Genomic DNA, 18,222 nt, shown 5'->3' on the forward strand with positions numbered 1-18,222 from the left:
TCCTGTTCTCACTGACACAGGGTCCCGCTTCCTCTGGGCTTCAGGGCTGCTGGGCTCTGCCACATCCACCCTCCAAGCCTGGCTTTGCCCAGGACTCCCCCTCCCCCCCGTGGCCCAGCACTTGGCAGACTGGCCCTCTCTATTCACACCATGACATCCCAGGCCCTTCCCACGCCACCGCCAAAGGGATTTGCCCAAAGCTTTCGGTCTGGTCACGTCTCAGTGCGGCCCATTGACTTCCAAGTGCCCAGGAGGGGGATACTGTAGGCCGGGGGTGCCCGTCTAGGACTCGTCTGCAGAGATGGCACCGAGGGGGCGGGCGAGGGCACTTGGAGGGAGAAAAGGCCTAGGCAGAGCCTTGGGGAGCACAGTGGGGATTATGTGGCCGAAAAGGAGCAGCCTCAAAGGAGGGAGGGGGCAGAGCCGCTGGCCCCGACTCGGGAGGGCCCGGGTTCAGATCCGGCTGCGTGACCCAGATTGCCTCCAAAGGAAAAAAGGAGGGAGGAGGAGAATCAGGAGCCACAAGTATGAAAATCAGAGGAAGAAGGAGCCAGAATATAGAATAAAATGAAGTCATTCACACTGTTCCCCGCCCCATATTTTTTATTCCTCCAGAGAGCTCCGGGCACTTTTCTGTGCTGGAACATTTCTGCGGGGGGATTAAAAAAACTCCAAGCAGAAAAGAACACTGTTCACGGCAGGAAGGAGCCCCCAGCCAGGGTTACAAATGAAGAATCCTGCAGGTGAAAGATGGCAAAGGAAGGACTCGGCACTGATGATGGGAAGTCTGGCAAGTAGTGAGGGCGGGAACGTGCTCCCTCAGGAACCTCCAGAACGGGAGGAGGCTCCCGGGAGGTGGGGAGCACGATGCCGCCCTTGGGGGAGGATGCCGTGGCCGTGGCGCTTGGTCTGAAGTCACAGTGACCACATGGGGAGAGCAGAGATTCTCCAAGCATTGGCTGATTGGGTGTCAAGGGGCAAGAGGGAGCGGGCCCAAATCTACCTCTAGCCCTCCCCTGTCCCGTTTCAGGTGAAAAAGTCCAGGGCCTGGACCCCTGGAGGTTCAAGCCACACCCAGATCTCCCAATAGAATTTGAAGGGGGATTCGGCTCTCGGTGGGGGGGGGGAGGTGATTTACCTTAAAAAGGCCCAGCCTGAGAACCCAGGGAGCCTGGGAGACCCGGAATCTCCCCTCCTACAGATCGAAAGGGGTCACAGCTTCACCCCCTCCCCCCTTGGGTGGGTCCTAGTGTGTCAGGAGTCAGGAAATCCTGAATTCAAATCCAGCCTCAGACAGTGGTTACTTGTGTGCTCTGAGCAAATCACTTCATCTTCAACCTCTGTTCTTGAAAAACACTGAAATGTAGCATCTGACTCTTCATGATCCCCTTTGGGGATTTCCTTCATTTCCTTTCTATTTCTTCCTCCCTCCATCCCTCCCTTCCTTTTTTTTTTCTTTCCTTCCTTGCTTCCTTTCTTTCTCTTTCCTTTTTTTCTTTCTTTCCTTTCTTTTTCTTCCTTTTTTTCTTTCTTTCTCTCTCTCTCTTCCTTCCTTCCTTCCTTCCTTCATCTTTCTTTCTTTTCTTTCTTTCTTTCTTTCTTTCTTTCTTTCTTTCTTTTTCTTTGTTTCTTTTCCCTCCTTTCTTCCCTCTCTTCCTTCCTTCATTCTTTCCTTTCTTTCCCTTTCCTTTCTTCTTTTTATTTTGCAAGAAATATATTTTTTCAATATAATTACTAGGTTTTAAAATTAATGACACTCATTAAATATAATTATTAATGATGCTGATGATGAATAAAGAGATTCGTACCGTTCTTACCGGGTGCCAACCCTTCTGCTGAGGTTCTGTGAGGTAGATGCATGTGCTTAGGGGAGCAGCAGGAACGGGAGGGGGCCTCTGACCCCCAAAGTGGCAGAGACATCAAGTGTGATGGGGGAGGGTGAAGCAGGTTGGGGTCCCTTTAAGAAACTATTTCCTGTTGCTCTGTGATCCCTTTCAGATTCCCAGCCCCTCCTGGCTGAGGCATGTCCTCCCCACACAAGTTGTCTTTCCCCATTGCCAGAGCCTTTGATTCAATTCCAAACCCTGGTCAAAAAGCACCCTTTAAAGTGTGAATTCCAATAGGAGATTGGGCTGTCCCAGCCCCCACTGGGTCTGACCTGCCCGGGCCCCACTAAAATACCCAATATAATAAGCTTCCATCAACTAAAGTCTGCAGATGGACCTCGGTGGCTCCCTTTGCTGCCAGGATCTTCTCAGTGCAAAGCTCCATTTTCCATGGATCTGCCACTCTAGAAGTCAGTCTCTGGTAAACTGATTTCTATCCAACAATAAACTTCCATTTGCGACTAATATTGGGGAATGAGTGAATTCTTTCACTCCCAGAACGTGAGGCCGATTTAAGGGGATTCTTAATAACTCTCATAGCCACTAAGTTCTAGACCACCAGGGATCTAGGCCACTCGAACCACATCAAGGAGAGACTGGAGCAGCCCTGGAGGCCAGCGATGCTCACTGTGCTTGTTAGAGACCGTAAGCTCCTTGAGGGCAGGGACAACATTCCTCTTTCTCCGTATTCCCATTGTTCAGGACCCAGCCTGGCACATAGTAGGTGCTTAATAAATGCTTGCCCACCGCCCCCCTGCTCCTCCCTCTCCACCTCTCGAGGCCCAGCACAACCTTTCCAACAGCAGAGAACTGTTCTTGACCCAGTGGAAGCGGCCAAGGTCGTCAGCCCGAGGCTAACGGGCCAGACTTGGCCGTGGGCCCTCAGATCGGGGCGAGAGTCCTTGGCCCAGCGTGGGGGCCTCCTCCTGGTATCCTTGTTTCACCTCTCTTGCCCGTGGAGACAAAGCCTCACTGCTGAACTGATCGTGCCCACAACAACCACCCTCGTCTTCCTTCTTCCAGGCCTTTCCTTGAACTTGAATGCTCCCACTCTGCCTTTCCAAATCTGCTGGTCCTTCAGGGCCCCAGCCAGGGCAGAAGAGGGGGAAAGGCAGTAGAGGAAACTACACTTTGCTTTATTTCTACCTACTTTCTCCTGTACCCCGGTACTTAGCCCAGTGCCTGCTACAAAGTAGGGACTTAATAACTGCTTGTTAATCTGGCACATAGTAGGGGCTTAATAAATGCTGTTTACCTGGCACATAGCAGGGGCTTAATAACTGCTTGTTTACCCAGCACATAGTAAGGGCTAATAAATGCTTGTTGACAGCACACAGTAGAAGCTTAATAAATGCTTGTTAATCCAGTACATAGTAGGGGCTTAATAAATGCTTATTGATCCAGCACATAGTAGGGGCTTAATGCTTGTTGACTCAGCACACAGTAGGAGCTTAATGCTTGTTGACTCAGCACACAGTAGGAGCTTAATAAATGCTTGTTGACCCAGTACATAGTAGGGACTTAACAAATGCTTGTTGACCCAGCACATAGTAGGGACTTAATAACTGCTTGTTGACCCAGGCACATAGTAGGGACTTAGTAAATGCTTTTTACCTGGCACATAGCAAGGGCTTAATAAATGCTTTTGATCTAGCTCATAGCAGGGACTTAATAACTGCTTGTTGACCCAGCACCTAAGAGTGGCTTAATAAATGCTCAGTGACCTAACCAACCTGGACAAATCAGCTCAATCCACCGAGTCCATCTCTCATGTAAACTGAGGATGGCAGATGTCCAGGTCTCTCTTCAAACCCCACGACTGCCCTGTGGAGGGAGGGCTGGGCTTTCCTGTCTGCTCCCAGAGCACAGACCCCAGAGCCAGGGCAGGTGCAGATTTGGGCTTAGGAAGTTTTTTCTTTTCCAAATAGGAGGTGGTGAGGTTCCTGTTACTGGAAGTATCCAAGTAGAACTCTTTGTCAGGGCAGTGGTAGAAAGTAATCTGCATCGGGTAGCGCTTGTCCTCAGTCACTGAGATCCTTCCAACCCGGGAGAAACCCCGGCCTCCCGTCCTTACCTGGAAGGCCCGGCTTCCTGGAGCTCATTCCCCAATCTCAGACAATGGATTAATCATGGATTTGTTCTTCAGGGTGGAATTGCAGCAGCTTTCATCTAGGAGGAGCCGTCAAGTTTGTCCCCAGGCCCCCCTAATAGCCTCGGAGGCAAATGTTGTTTTGCCAATGCCCATTTTACAGATGTAAAACTGAGGCTCACTCCCAGTGGAGAGAAACTTCCTCCCCAATGTGGGGGGAGATGGGGCCATTTATTTGTCAGGTAGAGCCTGGGGATTCCTTTGGGGCACCGGCTACACGGGATGGCTCTCGGGATTATTAAGCGATTCTGCCTTGTCCCATGTCACCCAGCTGGTAAGAAACAGGAGAGATCCCGCTGAGGTCTCTGCGCCAGCCTCCCTCCCTCGGACTCTCCGCAGGGGCAGCACGAGGCTGCCGAAGACACAAAATACGGGCCCTGCCCTCAGAGAGGGCACGCTGGGGCCGGAGAATGCAGGGTGCGCAAAGCAAGTATTAAGCGTGCCCTCCGCGTGCCAAGCAACGTGCCAAGGCCTGGGGAGGGCGAAAAAGAGCACGGAGCCAGAAGCGCCGAGTGCCGAGCTCAGGGGAGCGCCGGCCTGGCCGGGCTGGCTCTTCTCGCCCGGAGGCTTCAAGGGTGGCTGGGGCAGGGGGCAGGGCCCCCTGGGGGGCGCAGGGAGGGCCAGGAGAAGCGGTTTGACCCAAGCCTGGCAGAGAAGCGGGCGAGGACGGACGCCAGGGCTTGCCCGCTACGGAGAAGTTTGGACTTGCACCGAAGCGCTCGCGCGCTGCGGGTTTTTCCCCCTTTTCCCGAATGAGGAACCGGCCAGACTTGGGCACCAGGACCATTTCCATATAGGAAGAGGAAGAGAAAAGAGGCGCGCCTGGGCAGCCGCGGCTCTCCATTACGTAAGCAGGAGTGCAGAGATGCCAGCTCCGGTCCTCGCCACAGCTGCTGTCCACATTTTGTTTCCTTCCCGCCCTTTCCTTTTTTATTTGGGGGTGCTGTTGTCACCCCTCCCCCCTCAAACGAGCGAAGCCCGCATCCTCCCTTGTGAGAGCCGGCCGCCAGCTCTGGCCAGGCTGCGAAGCGCTCGGGCCTGCGGCAGCACAGGCTGAGGCTCCGGGGAGAAGGGGGCGCCCTCCCGCGGCCCGAGACGCGCACAAGCCGTTCTCGGCGCGGATCCCACGGGCCCATTCTCCGTGTGGCCTGCTGCGGTTTGGTTCGGCTTGGTTCTGTTGAACTGGACTGATCCGGGCCTTCCTGCCAAGAGCCGGGCTTGGGTCCGAGCTGTGCAGAGGAAGGGGGCTGGGCCATGGGGCGGCGGCTTCAATTACTCTCGCCCAGTCTGCGGCCCGTTCCGAGACCAGGGGTGGGAGCGGCTCGGCAGCCGGGGTCCACTGGGGAGATGCTCCTGACCCCGGGGACGGTCCCCCAACTGCAAGCCCGAGGGGCGGGGGAGGGGCGGGGCTCGGAGTCGGGGCTCTTGCTTAGGGTCCTCAGTTCGCTTTGGGAGAGGAAGACCCCCCCAGTCCGCCTTTGCCCCTCACTAGCTGGGGTCCCGCGAGCGCAGCCTTCGGGCCTCAGCTTCCTTCTCCGTAAAATGAGAATTGAGCTTCCTTCCCGCTCGAAGGGTCCCTGCTCTCAGATGCAATCCTGGTCCCCCAGGACTGTGTGACTTCGGACAGTCCCGTTCCCTTCCCGTGCCTTAGTTTCCCCTTTTGTAAAACGAGGGGAATTTCGGGGAGCTTCAGGCTTGCCATCTAGAACCCTCCGATGCTCTGGGGGTGGGGGCGGGGCGGGAACGAGCGGGGGGGGGGTAAGAGGGAGCCGTGTGGGGGAGGGGCCGGCCGGGAGGGGGCACAGGCGGAAACCGGAGAAGGCTCTGGGCGCAGACCGCTCCCCCCGGCCCGACAGCCCCCGGGCTCCTCGGCCTCGCTCGGCGCGCTGCGCAGGGCCCGGAGCTCGCTCCTTTGAGTTACTCATCCAAGCGTTTGGCGCGGGGAGGGGGGGCAGGGAAGCCGGGGGTCTCTGCTTGCGGACCCCTCCTCCCCCACCGGGCCGGCTTCCCAGCGAAACCCGCGGAGTCTCAGCTCGGCTCTCAGGTGGCGGGTGGGAGGAGGCCGCGAGCTGGGGGGAGGGGGGAGGAGGGAGGCCTGAGACTGACGGGAGCGGGAGGGGGCGCCGGGGCCGCGCTCGGGAAGCGGGGTGCTCCTTCAGAATTCGGGGCGGGGCCAGCCGGGGAGGAGGAGGGGCGAGATGGGCGGGGCCAGCCGGGGAGGGGGAGGGGCGCGATGGGCGGGGCGGAGTGAGAGGCGGACGGGTTTGGGAGCCGAGCGGCCGCCGCTGGAGCTCGGGCGCCGGGGTTCAACGGCGGAGTCACCTTTGGGTGACCCCTGGGCTGTCTGGGAGGAGGGGGCGGCCTGCAGTTACCTCATCCGTCAGAGGCCGGGAGGCTGGGCGCGCGGCGGCGGCGGCGGGAGGCTGCGGGAGGCTGCGGCGCGCTCGGTCGGTCGGAGCCGGGCGGCCCGAGGCGCAAGGGCTGAGCCCCGCCGGACCCCGGGCGACCCGGGCGGCTTCCGTCTGTGCGTCCGGTGGGTCTGCGGGGGCGGGGGCGGGGCGGGGTCCTGGGGGCTGTGCCCGCTGCGCTGCGGGCGGGGGGCGGTACGCCGGCGTTTGTGGGGGGGGCGGCTGTCTGGGAGCCTCAGGGTGACTGCGGGGGAGGGGTCCGTGCGCACTCTGGGATGTAAGGGGGAGACCTGTGTGCTGCGATCCGGAGGGGATCGCCTGGCAGCGGCGGGGGGAGGGGCGCCTGCCCATCTGCGTGTCCCTGCGGGCCTTAGGGGGCCTTGGGGGGGGACGTCTGTCCGCCTGTGGGGGGGGTGTCCAGCCGTCCCTGAGGAGGGAGGCGTCTGTCCGCCTGTCCGTGCGGGGGGGTCCAGCCGTCCCTGAGAGGGGAGGCGTCTGTTCACCTGTCGGGGGGGTGTCCAGCCGTCCCTGAGGGGGGAGGCGTCTGTCCGCCTGTCCGTGCGGGGGGGGTCCAGCCGTCCTTGAGGGGGGGCTCCACTGGTCCGCGAGGGAAGGAGGTCTGCACAAGGGGAAGGGGTCTGCCCATCCATCGGGGGGGGAGGGGGGGAGTCTGCCATCGGTCTGGGCGGGGGGAGGGGTCTGTCTGCCTGCCCGTCTCGAGGGCGGGAGCCGGCGACCGGAGCCCCGGATGCGGCGGCGGGGGGGCCATGAGCCCGGGGGCGGGCAGCCGGAGCGGGCCAGCCCGGGGGGGCCCTGAGCGGCCCATGCGGCGCCCCGGGGCCGGGGCCGCCGGGGCCCAGGGCCCGGGCGCGGGCGGGGCATGGGGGGCACCCTGCGGGTGGCAGTGCTGGGCGCCCCCGGCGTGGGCAAGACGGCCATCATCCGGCAGTTCCTGTACGGGGACTTCCCCGAGCGCCACCGGCCCACGGCCGCCCGCCGCCTCTACCGGCCCGCCGTGCTGCTCAACGGCGTGGTGTACGACCTGAGCATCAGCGACGGCGGGCCCGGCCCGGCCCCGGCCCCCGCGGCCGTCCCCGCGGCCGCCCCCGCGGCCGCCGCAGCCTCGGCCGCCAGCAGCAGCAGCGCCTCGGCCTCCTCGGCCGCAGCCTCGGCCGCCACCAGCGCAGCCTCCTCGGCCGGGGACGGGGGCCTCCAGGTGAGTCAGCCCGAGCGGGGCGAGGGGCGCGGGTGGGGGGCGGGGAGCGCGTGTCCGGGCTGGGGCCGGGAGGAGGCGGGGGTGCTGGGAGCCTCTCCCCGGGAGAGCCGAGGCTGCGCTGGGAGGGTACCCGGCCCCCCCCACCTCCGAGCGGGGCAGACTGGGGGGAGCCCCAAACGAGAGGCTGCAGCCTGCGGGCGTATGGGATTCGGGGCGCCGGAGAGCGCGCTCTGGCAGTGCCGGGGCTCCCGGAGCCTTCCCTGGTGCAGGAAACCAGAGCTCTGGTTCTGGGGAGCCGGGGGCTCTGCCCGCCCCCTCAGCTCTCCACTCCCCCCGGGAGGACTGGATTGAGCAGCTTGCGGCCCCGAGAGAGGGGAAGACACACACACACACACACACACACACACACACACACACACACACACACACACACACACAGCCTGCTTTGTGCTGAAGCCTGTTAGCGTTTTCCCCAAACATCTCATTTGACCCTGACCACAATCCTCGCCATGCAGGTGCTGGTATGGGCTCCATTTTGCAGGTGAGGAAACTGAGGCAGACATAGGTAAAATAACTTGACCAAGAGCACACGACAAAATCAGTGTCTGAAGCCAAATTTGAAGTCTGGGGTGCTCCTGACTGGGCCCAGCATTCCAGCCCTTCCCCCATCTTCCCTCTTCAAACACTCTGTGTGTGTCTGTGTCTCTGTCTCTTTGTTTCCTGTCTCTCTGTCTCTGTGTTTCTCTCTCTGTCTGTCTCTGTCTCTGTCTCTCTCTGTCTCTCTGTCTCTGTGTGTGTCTCTCTGTCTCTGTCTTTGTTTCCTGTCTCTCTGTCTGTCTCTCTTTCTCTCCTCTGTGTGTGTGTGTGTCTGTCTGTCTGTCTCTCTCCCTCCTGCCAACTACAAAAAAATTAAGAGAACTCGTTCTGGAGGGTCATTTTAAAGTCTGCATTTGGGATTTGGGGTGGGGAGAGAGGACCTACTGAAGCCCCCAACACCCTCTCCCCTGAGGAACAGGTGGGGGGCAGCGCTTAGAACGTAGCTTGTCACAACTAGGAGAACTCAGAATATCGAATTCCAGAGGGTAGAGGGACCCCAACAAGGCCAGAGAATGGGGAGCCTGACAGGGCCGTAGGACAATGAATGGCAAAGCTTGGAAGGAAGGGGGACTTAACCTGGGGGCCCAAAATCTGGGAACTTGGATGGGAAACAAATTCCATCTTTATTCCAATATTACATTTCCTTTGCAATCCTCCGGACTGACTTTTATGCGTTTGCAAACATATTCGGGAGGAGAGGCCGGTGGGCTTCAATCAGACTGACTGTTTCGGGGGTCCATTGTCCATCAAAGGTGAAGGGTCTCAATCTTAGAACGTAGACCTGAAAAAGAGATCTCAGATCAACAACTACTCCCCACTGCTCTTCTGTTCCCAGGGTCCAAGGTTTTTCAGCAACCCCAGAAAAAAACTTAACGTCAAGAACGTCTAATAGTGGAATTTCAGGCAGTGTAACAAAAAAGAGGGGAGAAGTCCCCAAGGCCCCTCGGATCCTGCCTGCTCACTTTGTGGAGCTCTCCCTGTACCGAGGAGCTAGAACCAACCACCTGGAAGAAGGGCCACTGAGTGAGTGTGCAGAATAGTGGAAAGACAACAGAACTAGGACCCGTTTATTAATTATGCACAGCACTGTCCCAGGGACTCAGGGCCATAGGAAGTCTAGTCGAGAAAAGATTGCTGCCTTCAAGGAAGACTCTTGTTGGATTCTTCACAAACTTCAAAAACAGAAAAAGACACCTTGGATTTCAATAGATTGAAAGGGACTAGAAGGCTAGGACCATCTTGCTTTAATTTTCTATCTTCAGTGCTTAGAACAGTTCTTTGTACATCACAGATGCTTAATAAATGCTTGTTGATGGATACCCATCTCTGTATCCTTGCTGCCCAGCTCAGGAGCTGGGATGCAGAAGGTGTTTAATAAATGCTTGTTGATTGCTTTATTAATTTCTTGGTTGGGGGTCCAGAGTTAATCAGCATTAAGCACCTACTATGCGTCAAACGCTGTGTAAGACTGAAGATACAAAGAAAGGCAAAAGATAGTCCTGCTCCTCGAGGAATTCAAAATCAGCCAGAGAAAACAAGGAAACAAAATGTGCAAACAAGTTCGATGCAGGATAAGTAAGAAATAATTAGAGTGGAGGTACTAAAATTAAGACAGACTGGAAATTTCCTATAGAAGAGGGGTTTTAGGTAGAATTTATAGGGAATCAGTGAGATCAGCAGTTGGTGCAGAAAAGGGGTACAGAAATGGAAGGTTTAACGGATCATCCAGGAGGCCAGCATATCTCTGAATCAAAGCAGATGTGGTGGAGAGTAAGATTTGAGAAGATAGGAAGGATTAAGGAAGGTTTCCTGTGGAAGGTGGGATTTTAGTTGGGATTTATAGGAAGCCAGAGAAATCAGTAGTTGGTGTAGATATGGGGAACAGAGATGCAAGGTCTTGTTGTGAAACAGCACAGAAGGGTGTCTCTAAATCAAAGCAGATGTGGGAGGGAGTAAGGTATGAGAAGACTGGAAAGGTAGGAAGGGGGCCATTTTGAATGACAACATAGGATTTTGCATTTTCTCCCGGGAGGGAATGGGGAGTCATTAAAGTTTGTTGAGTAGGGAAAGTGACAAAGTCATATTTATGTTTTAGGAAGATCATTTTTTGATTGAATGGAAGACAGATTGGAGTAAGGAGAGACGTGAGGTCAACAACTCATCAGTAGGTTATTGCAGTAGTCCAGATGTGAGGTGATGAGGGGGCCTGTATGGGGTAAGGTAAGGAGGGAAAATGTCAGGAAAGAAGGGAGCAAATCAGACAAAGATGCAGCAACTGATGCAGCACAAGTGAAACTGATGAGAGATGCTACAGAGGTGAAACTGATGAAAGATGCAGCACAAGTGAAACTGATGAGAGATGCAGCACAGGTGAAACTGATGAGGGATGTTGCAGAGGTGAAACTGATGAGAGATGCAGCACAGGTGAAATTGATGAGAGATGCTGCAGAGGTGAAACTGATGAAAGATGCAGCACGGGTGAAACTGATGAGAGATGCAGCACAGGTGAAACTGATGAGGGATGCTGCAGAGGTGAAACTGATGAGAGATGCAGCACAGGTGAAATTGATGAGAGATGCTGCACAGGTGAAACTGATGAAAGATGCAGCACAGGTGAAACTGATGAGAGATGCAGCACAGGTGAAACTGATGAGGGATGTTGCAGAGGTGAAACTGATGAGAGATGCAGCACAGGTGAAATTGATGAGAGATGCTGCAGAGGTGAAACTGATGAAAGATGCAGCACAGGTGAAACTGATGAGAGATGCAGCACAGGTGAAACTGATGAGGGATGTTGCAGAGGTGAAACTGATGAGAGATGCAGCACAGGTGAAATTGATGAGAGATGCTGCAGAGGTGAAACTGATGAAAGATGCAGCACAGGTGAAACTGATGAGAGATGCAGCACAGGTGAAACTGATGAGGGATGTTGCAGAGGTGAAACTGATGAGAGATGCAGCACAGGTGAAATTGATGAGAGATGCTGCAGAGGTGAAACTGATGAAAGATGCAGCACAGGTGAAACTGATGAGGGATGCTGCAGAGGTGAAACTGATGAGAGATACAGCACAGGTGAAATTGATGAGAGATGCTGCACAGGTGAAACTGATGAGTTTGGCTTTGACACCATATTGGATATGAGAGAGTAGTGAGGAATCCAGGATGGCTTCTAAGTTGGGGGGCCTCTACAGTAATATGGAATATAGGAGGTGGGGAGATTCTAAGAAAAAATCAATGAGCTCTGTTTGGACTTGTTGCGTTTAAGATGTCTACTAGACATCCAGTTAGAGATGTCTGAAAGTCTTAAGAAAGGTTAGTGCTGGATAAGTAGATTTGAGAATTGTCAGCAAAAAGATAACAGAAATCAGGAGAACTGATTAAATTACCATGTGAAATAATATAGAGGGAGACAAGAAAAGGACCAAGACAATTCTGAGTGATGGGAGAGATATGGATACATCGTGTGTGACAGGATAGATAGGACTGACTGATATGGATAGAGGGTGTGATCCAGAGAAGGATCTAGCAAAGGAGTGGTCCAATAGGTAGGAGAACTAGGAGACCGAGGGATCCTGAAAAGCTAGAGAGAAAAGATATCAAGGAGGAGAGTGATCACTAGTGTCAAAATCTATAGGGAGCATTATTTAAGGCCTTTCACAATCAATTAATCCTTGAATCTTATGTCAGGGGAGTAGAAGACAAGCAAAGAAAAGCTTCGCTGGGCCAAAGAAAATAGGGATTGGAAAGCAGATACAATCTGATGTCGCTGCTTAATCAGTCAGTTTTGAGCAAGTTACCTTCTTCAATCAGGGCTTCAATTCCCCATTCTTTGAAAGAAAGGCTGTGTGGCTTAGTGGGTAGAGAGCTGGATTTGTTATCAGAATATCCTGGGTCCTGGATAGAGCTGGAAGGAATCTCAGAAGTCAACTAGTCCAATTTCTTCATTTTACAGAGGAGGAAACTGAGGCCCCAGTCACATGAAGTAACTTGCCCCAAAGTCAAACTGGTAGAAAACAGATTTGAACTCATTATAGGATCATAATTTAAATCATGATAGGAACTCTGAGCTCAACCCAACCAACTCTCCCATTTTACAGAGGAGGAAAGTGGGGTCTCAATAGATGGACTGACCCGGAGAACGAGGATCAGAACTGGCTTCTAAGATTAGGTCTTCTGACTGGGCCCCATTGGAAAATCAGTCTCCAAGCCCGAGGGCTGTTCCCAGCAGAAGGAAAGTCAGAAATGGAGGCCTCTGAAATGACCTATGAGCATAAATCCATCTCTCTATCATATTTGTTGGAGTTAATATAACCTTCTTCCCTCAACACTTCCTAGGTCTTTCAGATATATCTCAATGATACTCCTTCTGTAGGCCTGGCTCTTCTTCTGGATGTCCTGGTTGCCCCCCCCCCCTTTTCCCATTCTCTCCCTATAGGCTCCCAGCCCAGAGCAGCGAGGCAATAAACATTTGCTGCATGATTGGATGTCTGTGCACTAATGTCTCTGTGCCGGGAGAAATGTGGGGTGTTCTGGGGAGATCTGGGGCTTTCTGTGGCCACTGGGGGCCTGTGGAGGCCCTTGTCAGTCAGGGACTGTGCTGCAGCCCTGGCTCTGGAGGCCGGCCTGCACCAGGATTTAGAATGGGGTCAGCTAGAGCTAGGTCAGGGGTCAGTCTGGCACCAGACTTACAGGTCAGTCTGTAGACCAGGTCAGAGTTCCGGTTGTGACTAGGCCAAATCCAAGGAGCTGGCTTAAAATCTTATGCTGCACCTGGCTGGCTGTGTGACCTTGGACAAGTCACTTTCCAGGGTCTAGGGATTCTCTTCTGTGATATGGATTGGGCAATGGGGAAGGGGGGGAGGAGTAATTTCTGAGGACCAACCCTCAATCTATAAACCCATTTAGACTCCAGAAGCAGCTCCCTGTCTCCCAAGGGGGCCGCTGTGAGTGCCCTCTAGTGTTCACTGAGGGACAGACACCCCCCCACCTGCTCTGGGTACCTGGCCCAAGGCTGGACAAGCTCCCTTCTCCCAGCCTGGGGCTGACCCCGTCCCTCTTTCCCTCTCAGGAATTGCCAGACCTGAAGGACTGGAGCCTGCAGGACATGGATGCCTTCGTCCTGGTTTATGACATCTGCAACCCAGACAGTTTCGACTACGTCAAGGTGTTGAGGCAGCAGATAGCGGAGAACCGGTGAGAGCCAAGGCAGGGATGGGGGATGGGGTTCAGGGAGGATCTGAGGCAGGAAGGGGTACCCATGAGAGAGAGCTTTGCAAACTCAAGCATCTGGATAAAGGGCAGCTAGGATGAGTGCTTCCAGGTTTGGGGGCATCCCTGAGAGCCAGAGCTCCGGGGATTTGCTTGGATAAAGGGACTCCAGGGACCATTTACTCTGAACTTTTCATTCAAAACCTCAAGAGACCTTGAGGCCCAAGGGTTAGAATCACAGATTTCGAATTATACTTCAGAGGCCATCTCCTTCCTTCATTTTACAGTGGGGGAAACTGAGGCCCCGGGGGCTAGCAAACAAGTATCAGAGGCCAGATTTGAATCCCAAGTCCCAAGAGCCAGCATTTTCCCCAGGGTGCCTTCCCCCACCTCAAGATTCTTGCAGGAAGTAAGTGGAGGCAGAATCAAGATAAAAAGTAGCAGGAAGTACATCCTGGCTCTCCTCCCTAACCTCCTCCACAAAGATCTAGAAAATGTACCCAACTGAATCCTATTCAGGAGAGCCAAGAAAAAGTCCCAGCGAATCATTTTTCCAGCCCAGTGAAGTTTAAAGAGACAAAGAGGTCTTCAGAGAGTGGGGACAAGACCGGGCCAGGAGTGGGCCAGGCAGGGAGCATTCCAGCCCAGGGCCTGAGGGAGAGCTGAGAGCAGCACCCAGGCGGGGGCAACAGAGCAGAAAGCCACCCCAGAGGGTCCCTGAACTCGGACAGGTAGAGGATCGATGCCATTGCTCAGTTCTTTCGGTCACTGCCAAGTTCTGAGATAGACAGGGTCTGCACCTAAGGGTCCCGGCTGGTTACTGAGCAAGAAACAGGTTCAGGAGGCATAGCTGGGTCATCCCAGGAGTAAACAGGGAACTCGGTCCAGCTCCCAGACCAGGCTGCAATGGAATATATAGAGCACGAATGCCAGACCAAAGGGATGCAGATAGGTCAGACCCTCTGAACCTGCAAAACCTCCCAGGGGATGGATAGTGGCCAAATCCCAGCTGGGAGCAAGCCAGCAGCCCCAAGCCTGTGTCAGAAACATGTAGCACTCCCATCAGGAAGGCAGTAAGTAGGTCTCACCTTGGATGACGTTCCATTGGGGGCACTGGAAGGTTCTGGAAAACCAAAAGATGGACAGAAGAGGACAGCACCTAGGGCCAGAAATCCCCAGGCCTCCCCCAGAAGTGCACAGAGCCCAGCACTAACATCAAGTCCAAAGTCAAGAAATGGGCTTAAAAAAATGAACAAAGAAAGAGTCCCATCATAAAAAGCTATTGTGGTGATAGGGAAACTTGAGCTGCAAAACCCCAAATTAGAGAATGACTCAAAAAACATCTGTAAAGAAAAATACAGCTCGGGCACAAATTTAACTAACATTTATGAGAGTTTAAAAATGAGAAAGAACTAAAAAATGACTTCGTTTAAAAAGAGATGAGAAAGAGAGAGAGAAAGAGAGAGGGAGAGAGAGAGAGAGAGAGGAAAAATGGGGAAAGAAAGAGAGCTATGGGAAAATATGTGAAGAGAATTAACAGCTTGGAATAAAGAGACACAAAATCATAACCAAGAAAATTACTAACTGAAAATTAAAATAAATCAAATGGAAGCTAATGATTTCATTAGACATAAGAAATATTAAAAATAAAGTCAAAAGGGGCAGCTAGATGGTACAATGGATAGAGTACTGGCCCTGGAGTCAGGAGGACCTAAATTCAATTCTGACCTCAGACACTTTGTGTGGCCCTGGGCAAGTCACTTAACTCAATTGCCTCGAAAAACAAGCAAACAATAAATAAATAAAAACAAAAGATTGAAAAAAAAAAGAATAAAATATGAGAATCTCAAAGCAAAAACAGGTTTTCAATCTGAAAAACAGACAGAAAAGATCATATAAGAATCATCAGCCTATATGAAAGAGAGAGAGAGAGAGAGAGAGAGAGAGAGAGAGAGAGAGAGAGAGAGAGAGAGAGAGAGAGAACATAAACATGTTTCTAGAAATCACAAAAATTGTCTGGTATTTTTAGAAACAGAGAACAAAAGTCGAAATGTAAAGAATCCACTGATCACCTCCTGTGAAAGAAAGCCCCAAATCGAGACTCCTAGGAATATTATAGCCAAAATTTAGAGCTCCTAGGGCAAAGAAAAAATACTCCAAACAGCCAGAAAAAAGGAATTCAAGAACTGAGGAGTCACAGGTTCACAAAAGATTTAGCATTCAACACTGTAAAGGAGGGGAGAGCTTGGACATTAATAATCTGGAAGTGAGAGAGTCGAGATTTCAATCTGACTCCAAAGTTCAGAACTGTTCCCAGTGTTCCATAGGCCAGCAAGTTTGCTAGGGGGCCAGCTCTGCCCTGGGGTCCTAAGGAGATTTAGAGCTGGAAGGAGCAGCTATCCAACCTAATCACTTTCCCAAGGAGCAGAAAATTGAAGTTACTCGCCCTAACTCACACAGACAACATATGACATCAGCATTCAAACTTGGGCCCTCTGGCTGAACGTAGTTTCCCCTGCACCAGGCACTTTGCTATCACTTACCCTCCCGTCCAAACTCTCCAGTGACAACCCCTATGTTCCATAGGCGGTGAAACAATGTTGGAATAATGCACCCTCATTCAAAAATGGTTGGCTGGAGACTAGCTTCCCCTGGGTGGAGAGTAAAGGTCAGTTCACAGTCACAGCCACAAGGAGGTGCTGCTGAGACTCCCAGCTCTGGCATCTAGCTGGCTATGGGGTTGTGTCTGACTCTCTGTGACCCCATTTGGGGTTTTCTTGGCAGAGATACTGGAATGGTATTGCCTTTTTCTTCTCCAGCTTATTTTACAGACAGGGGAACTGAGGCAAACAGGGTTAAGGGACTTGCCCAAGATCACATAACTAGTATGTCTCTGAGGCCAGATTTGAACTCAGGTTTTCCCGATTCCTGACCTGGTGCTCTATCTTAGGCCATCAGGTACTAATCAATATTCTAATTCTCTCCCCAGGACAGTAAAGTGTCCAGGGCCTGGGGAACCCTAGTCTAAAGGAGAGAACCAAATGGAGAGATTAGTGACGAGAACTAGAGCTGGGATTTCCTTAATAAAGGAAGCTCTCCAGTGTGTAAAGTCCATTTGCTGAAGGGTATTAACACCTTCTTGACAATCTAGAACTCGGAGAATTTGAGTTCTTCTCCCAGGATCAAGTGGAACTTAAATGGAGGTGTTCCCGTCTTGATCCACCACACCACACTCCTCCTTAGCGATGACTTAAAAAAAATGGCTGTGTGATCTTGAACAATGTATTCATCTCTCTGGGCTTCAGTTTCTTTCTCTGTAAAATGAGTGGGCTGTACCAGATGGTCTCTGAGATAATAATAATAGCTAGCATTTATATAGTGGCTTCTGTGTGCCAGGCGCTGTGCTAAGCACTCAGTAAATATTATCTCAGTTATTCTAGAAGGTAAGTGCGATTTTATCCCCATTTTATTGTCGAGAAAACTGAGGCAGACAGGTTAAAGGGTTTGCCCAAGATCACACAGCTCCTGAGTTTGGGAGACCAGATTTAAATTCGGTTCTTCCTGACTCCAGGCCCAGACGTTTCTCCGCAGCACTAGCTCCTTTCCATATTTAGATTTGGGAGCTGTGATTCTTGAGGAGCCCAAGTTAAGACTCCTCCATTCCCAGTGGGAACCCTCATCCCCAAAGCAGAGCGTGGAAGGGCCCCGTCCCGGCTCCCTCCTACCTCCTCTCCCCATCTTCTTCCCCCGCAGGCCAGCAGGCGCCCCAGAGGCCCCCATCATTGTGGTGGGGAACAAACGGGACCAGCAGCGACAGCGCTTCAGCCCCCGCAGGGCCCTGGCTGTGCTGGTGAAGAAGAGCTGGAAATGCGGCTACATGGAGTGCTCGGCCAAGTACAACTGGCACGTGGTCCTGCTCTTCAAGGAGCTGCTGAGCAGCGTCCTGGCCCGGGGCTGCAAGCACAGTCACCCCGCCATCCGCCTGCAGGGCGCCCTGCACCCCAACCGCTGCAGCCTCATGTAGTCGGACTCTCCCGGGCCGTGCCAAGGACTTTTCCGGCCCAGGGAAGCCCCATCTGGATGCACTTCTGCCGGGAGACTCGAGATGCCTTCTAGGCCGTGGACTGTATGGTTGGAGTTGGGGAGGGGGCTGGGGAACAGGAGCCCGGCATCCAGGCCGTCCCGGACCCAACAGCTGAGGGCCAGGCCCAGCTAGGGCAGGAGGCCCCGCTCCACATAAAGGACCCTGAGGGCAGGGCTTGGGAGGGTGACCCCGCATGTGTCCCCCAAGGGCTAGTCTATCCTGCTCAGGGCCGAAGCTGACGGAATAAAGAGGAGAAGGAAGGCCCAGCTCCATCTCTGGGGGGGGGCTGGGGGCTGTGGCTCGGGAGGGCGCAGCCCGAGCCCCTCATGGGCCACTTCTGAGATCCGCTGTCTCAGCCCCCGGGACGTCTAAGCCATATGGGAAGGAACCCGCGAAAGGAGCCTCACGGGAGCACCCCCAGCCAGGGCTTGTGCAGCTCCGCTCTCCGGCCCCAGGGCCGGGATGGGGGGCAGCCCCTTTCCCATCCCCAGGGGATGCTCCCATAGCAAAGTTCTTCCTGGCTCAGCCTGGCTCCCAGTGCTGGCCCCGGGCCAGGAGAACCGGCCTCCCGGCCCTTCCCGCAGCCACCCAGGGCTGGAGAAACCCAGGTCCTTGGTAGTCCTTGTCCGCTAGCATTTTTATTTCTGACTTAATGGAGTCCTGGTCCGTGACTC

At 53.8% G+C, this 18,222-nt stretch overlaps 1 protein-coding gene across 1 annotated transcript; it reads left to right on the forward strand.

Moving 5' to 3' along the window:
• Positions 1-7,245: 7,245 nt before the first annotated feature.
• RASL10A (RAS like family 10 member A) lies at positions 7,246-17,808 on the forward strand. The gene is made up of 3 exons (XM_074294707.1): positions 7,246-7,659; positions 13,325-13,449; positions 17,218-17,808. Exons 1-3 carry the CDS (start codon positions 7,324-7,326, stop codon positions 17,486-17,488), a joined length of 732 nt encoding a protein of 243 aa, XP_074150808.1. The 5' UTR covers positions 7,246-7,323; the 3' UTR covers positions 17,489-17,808.
• Positions 17,809-18,222: the final 414 nt, after the last annotated feature.

Source organism: Sminthopsis crassicaudata, chromosome 1, assembly GCF_048593235.1.
Source record: "Sminthopsis crassicaudata isolate SCR6 chromosome 1, ASM4859323v1, whole genome shotgun sequence".
NCBI lineage: Eukaryota > Metazoa > Chordata > Mammalia > Dasyuromorphia > Dasyuridae > Sminthopsis > Sminthopsis crassicaudata.

Bases quoted from the DNA above. Each gene is read 5' to 3' on its own strand.
- RASL10A (XM_074294707.1), top strand. From the start codon at position 7,324: ATGGGGGGCACCCTGCGGGTGGCAGTGCTGGGCGCCCCCGGCGTGGGC. The intron at 7,660-13,324 runs GTGAGTCAGCCC...TTTCCCTCTCAG, and splicing joins CCGGGGACGGGGGCCTCCAG to GAATTGCCAGACCTGAAGGA. The intron at 13,450-17,217 runs GTGAGAGCCAAG...CTTCCCCCGCAG, and splicing joins CAGCAGATAGCGGAGAACCG to GCCAGCAGGCGCCCCAGAGG.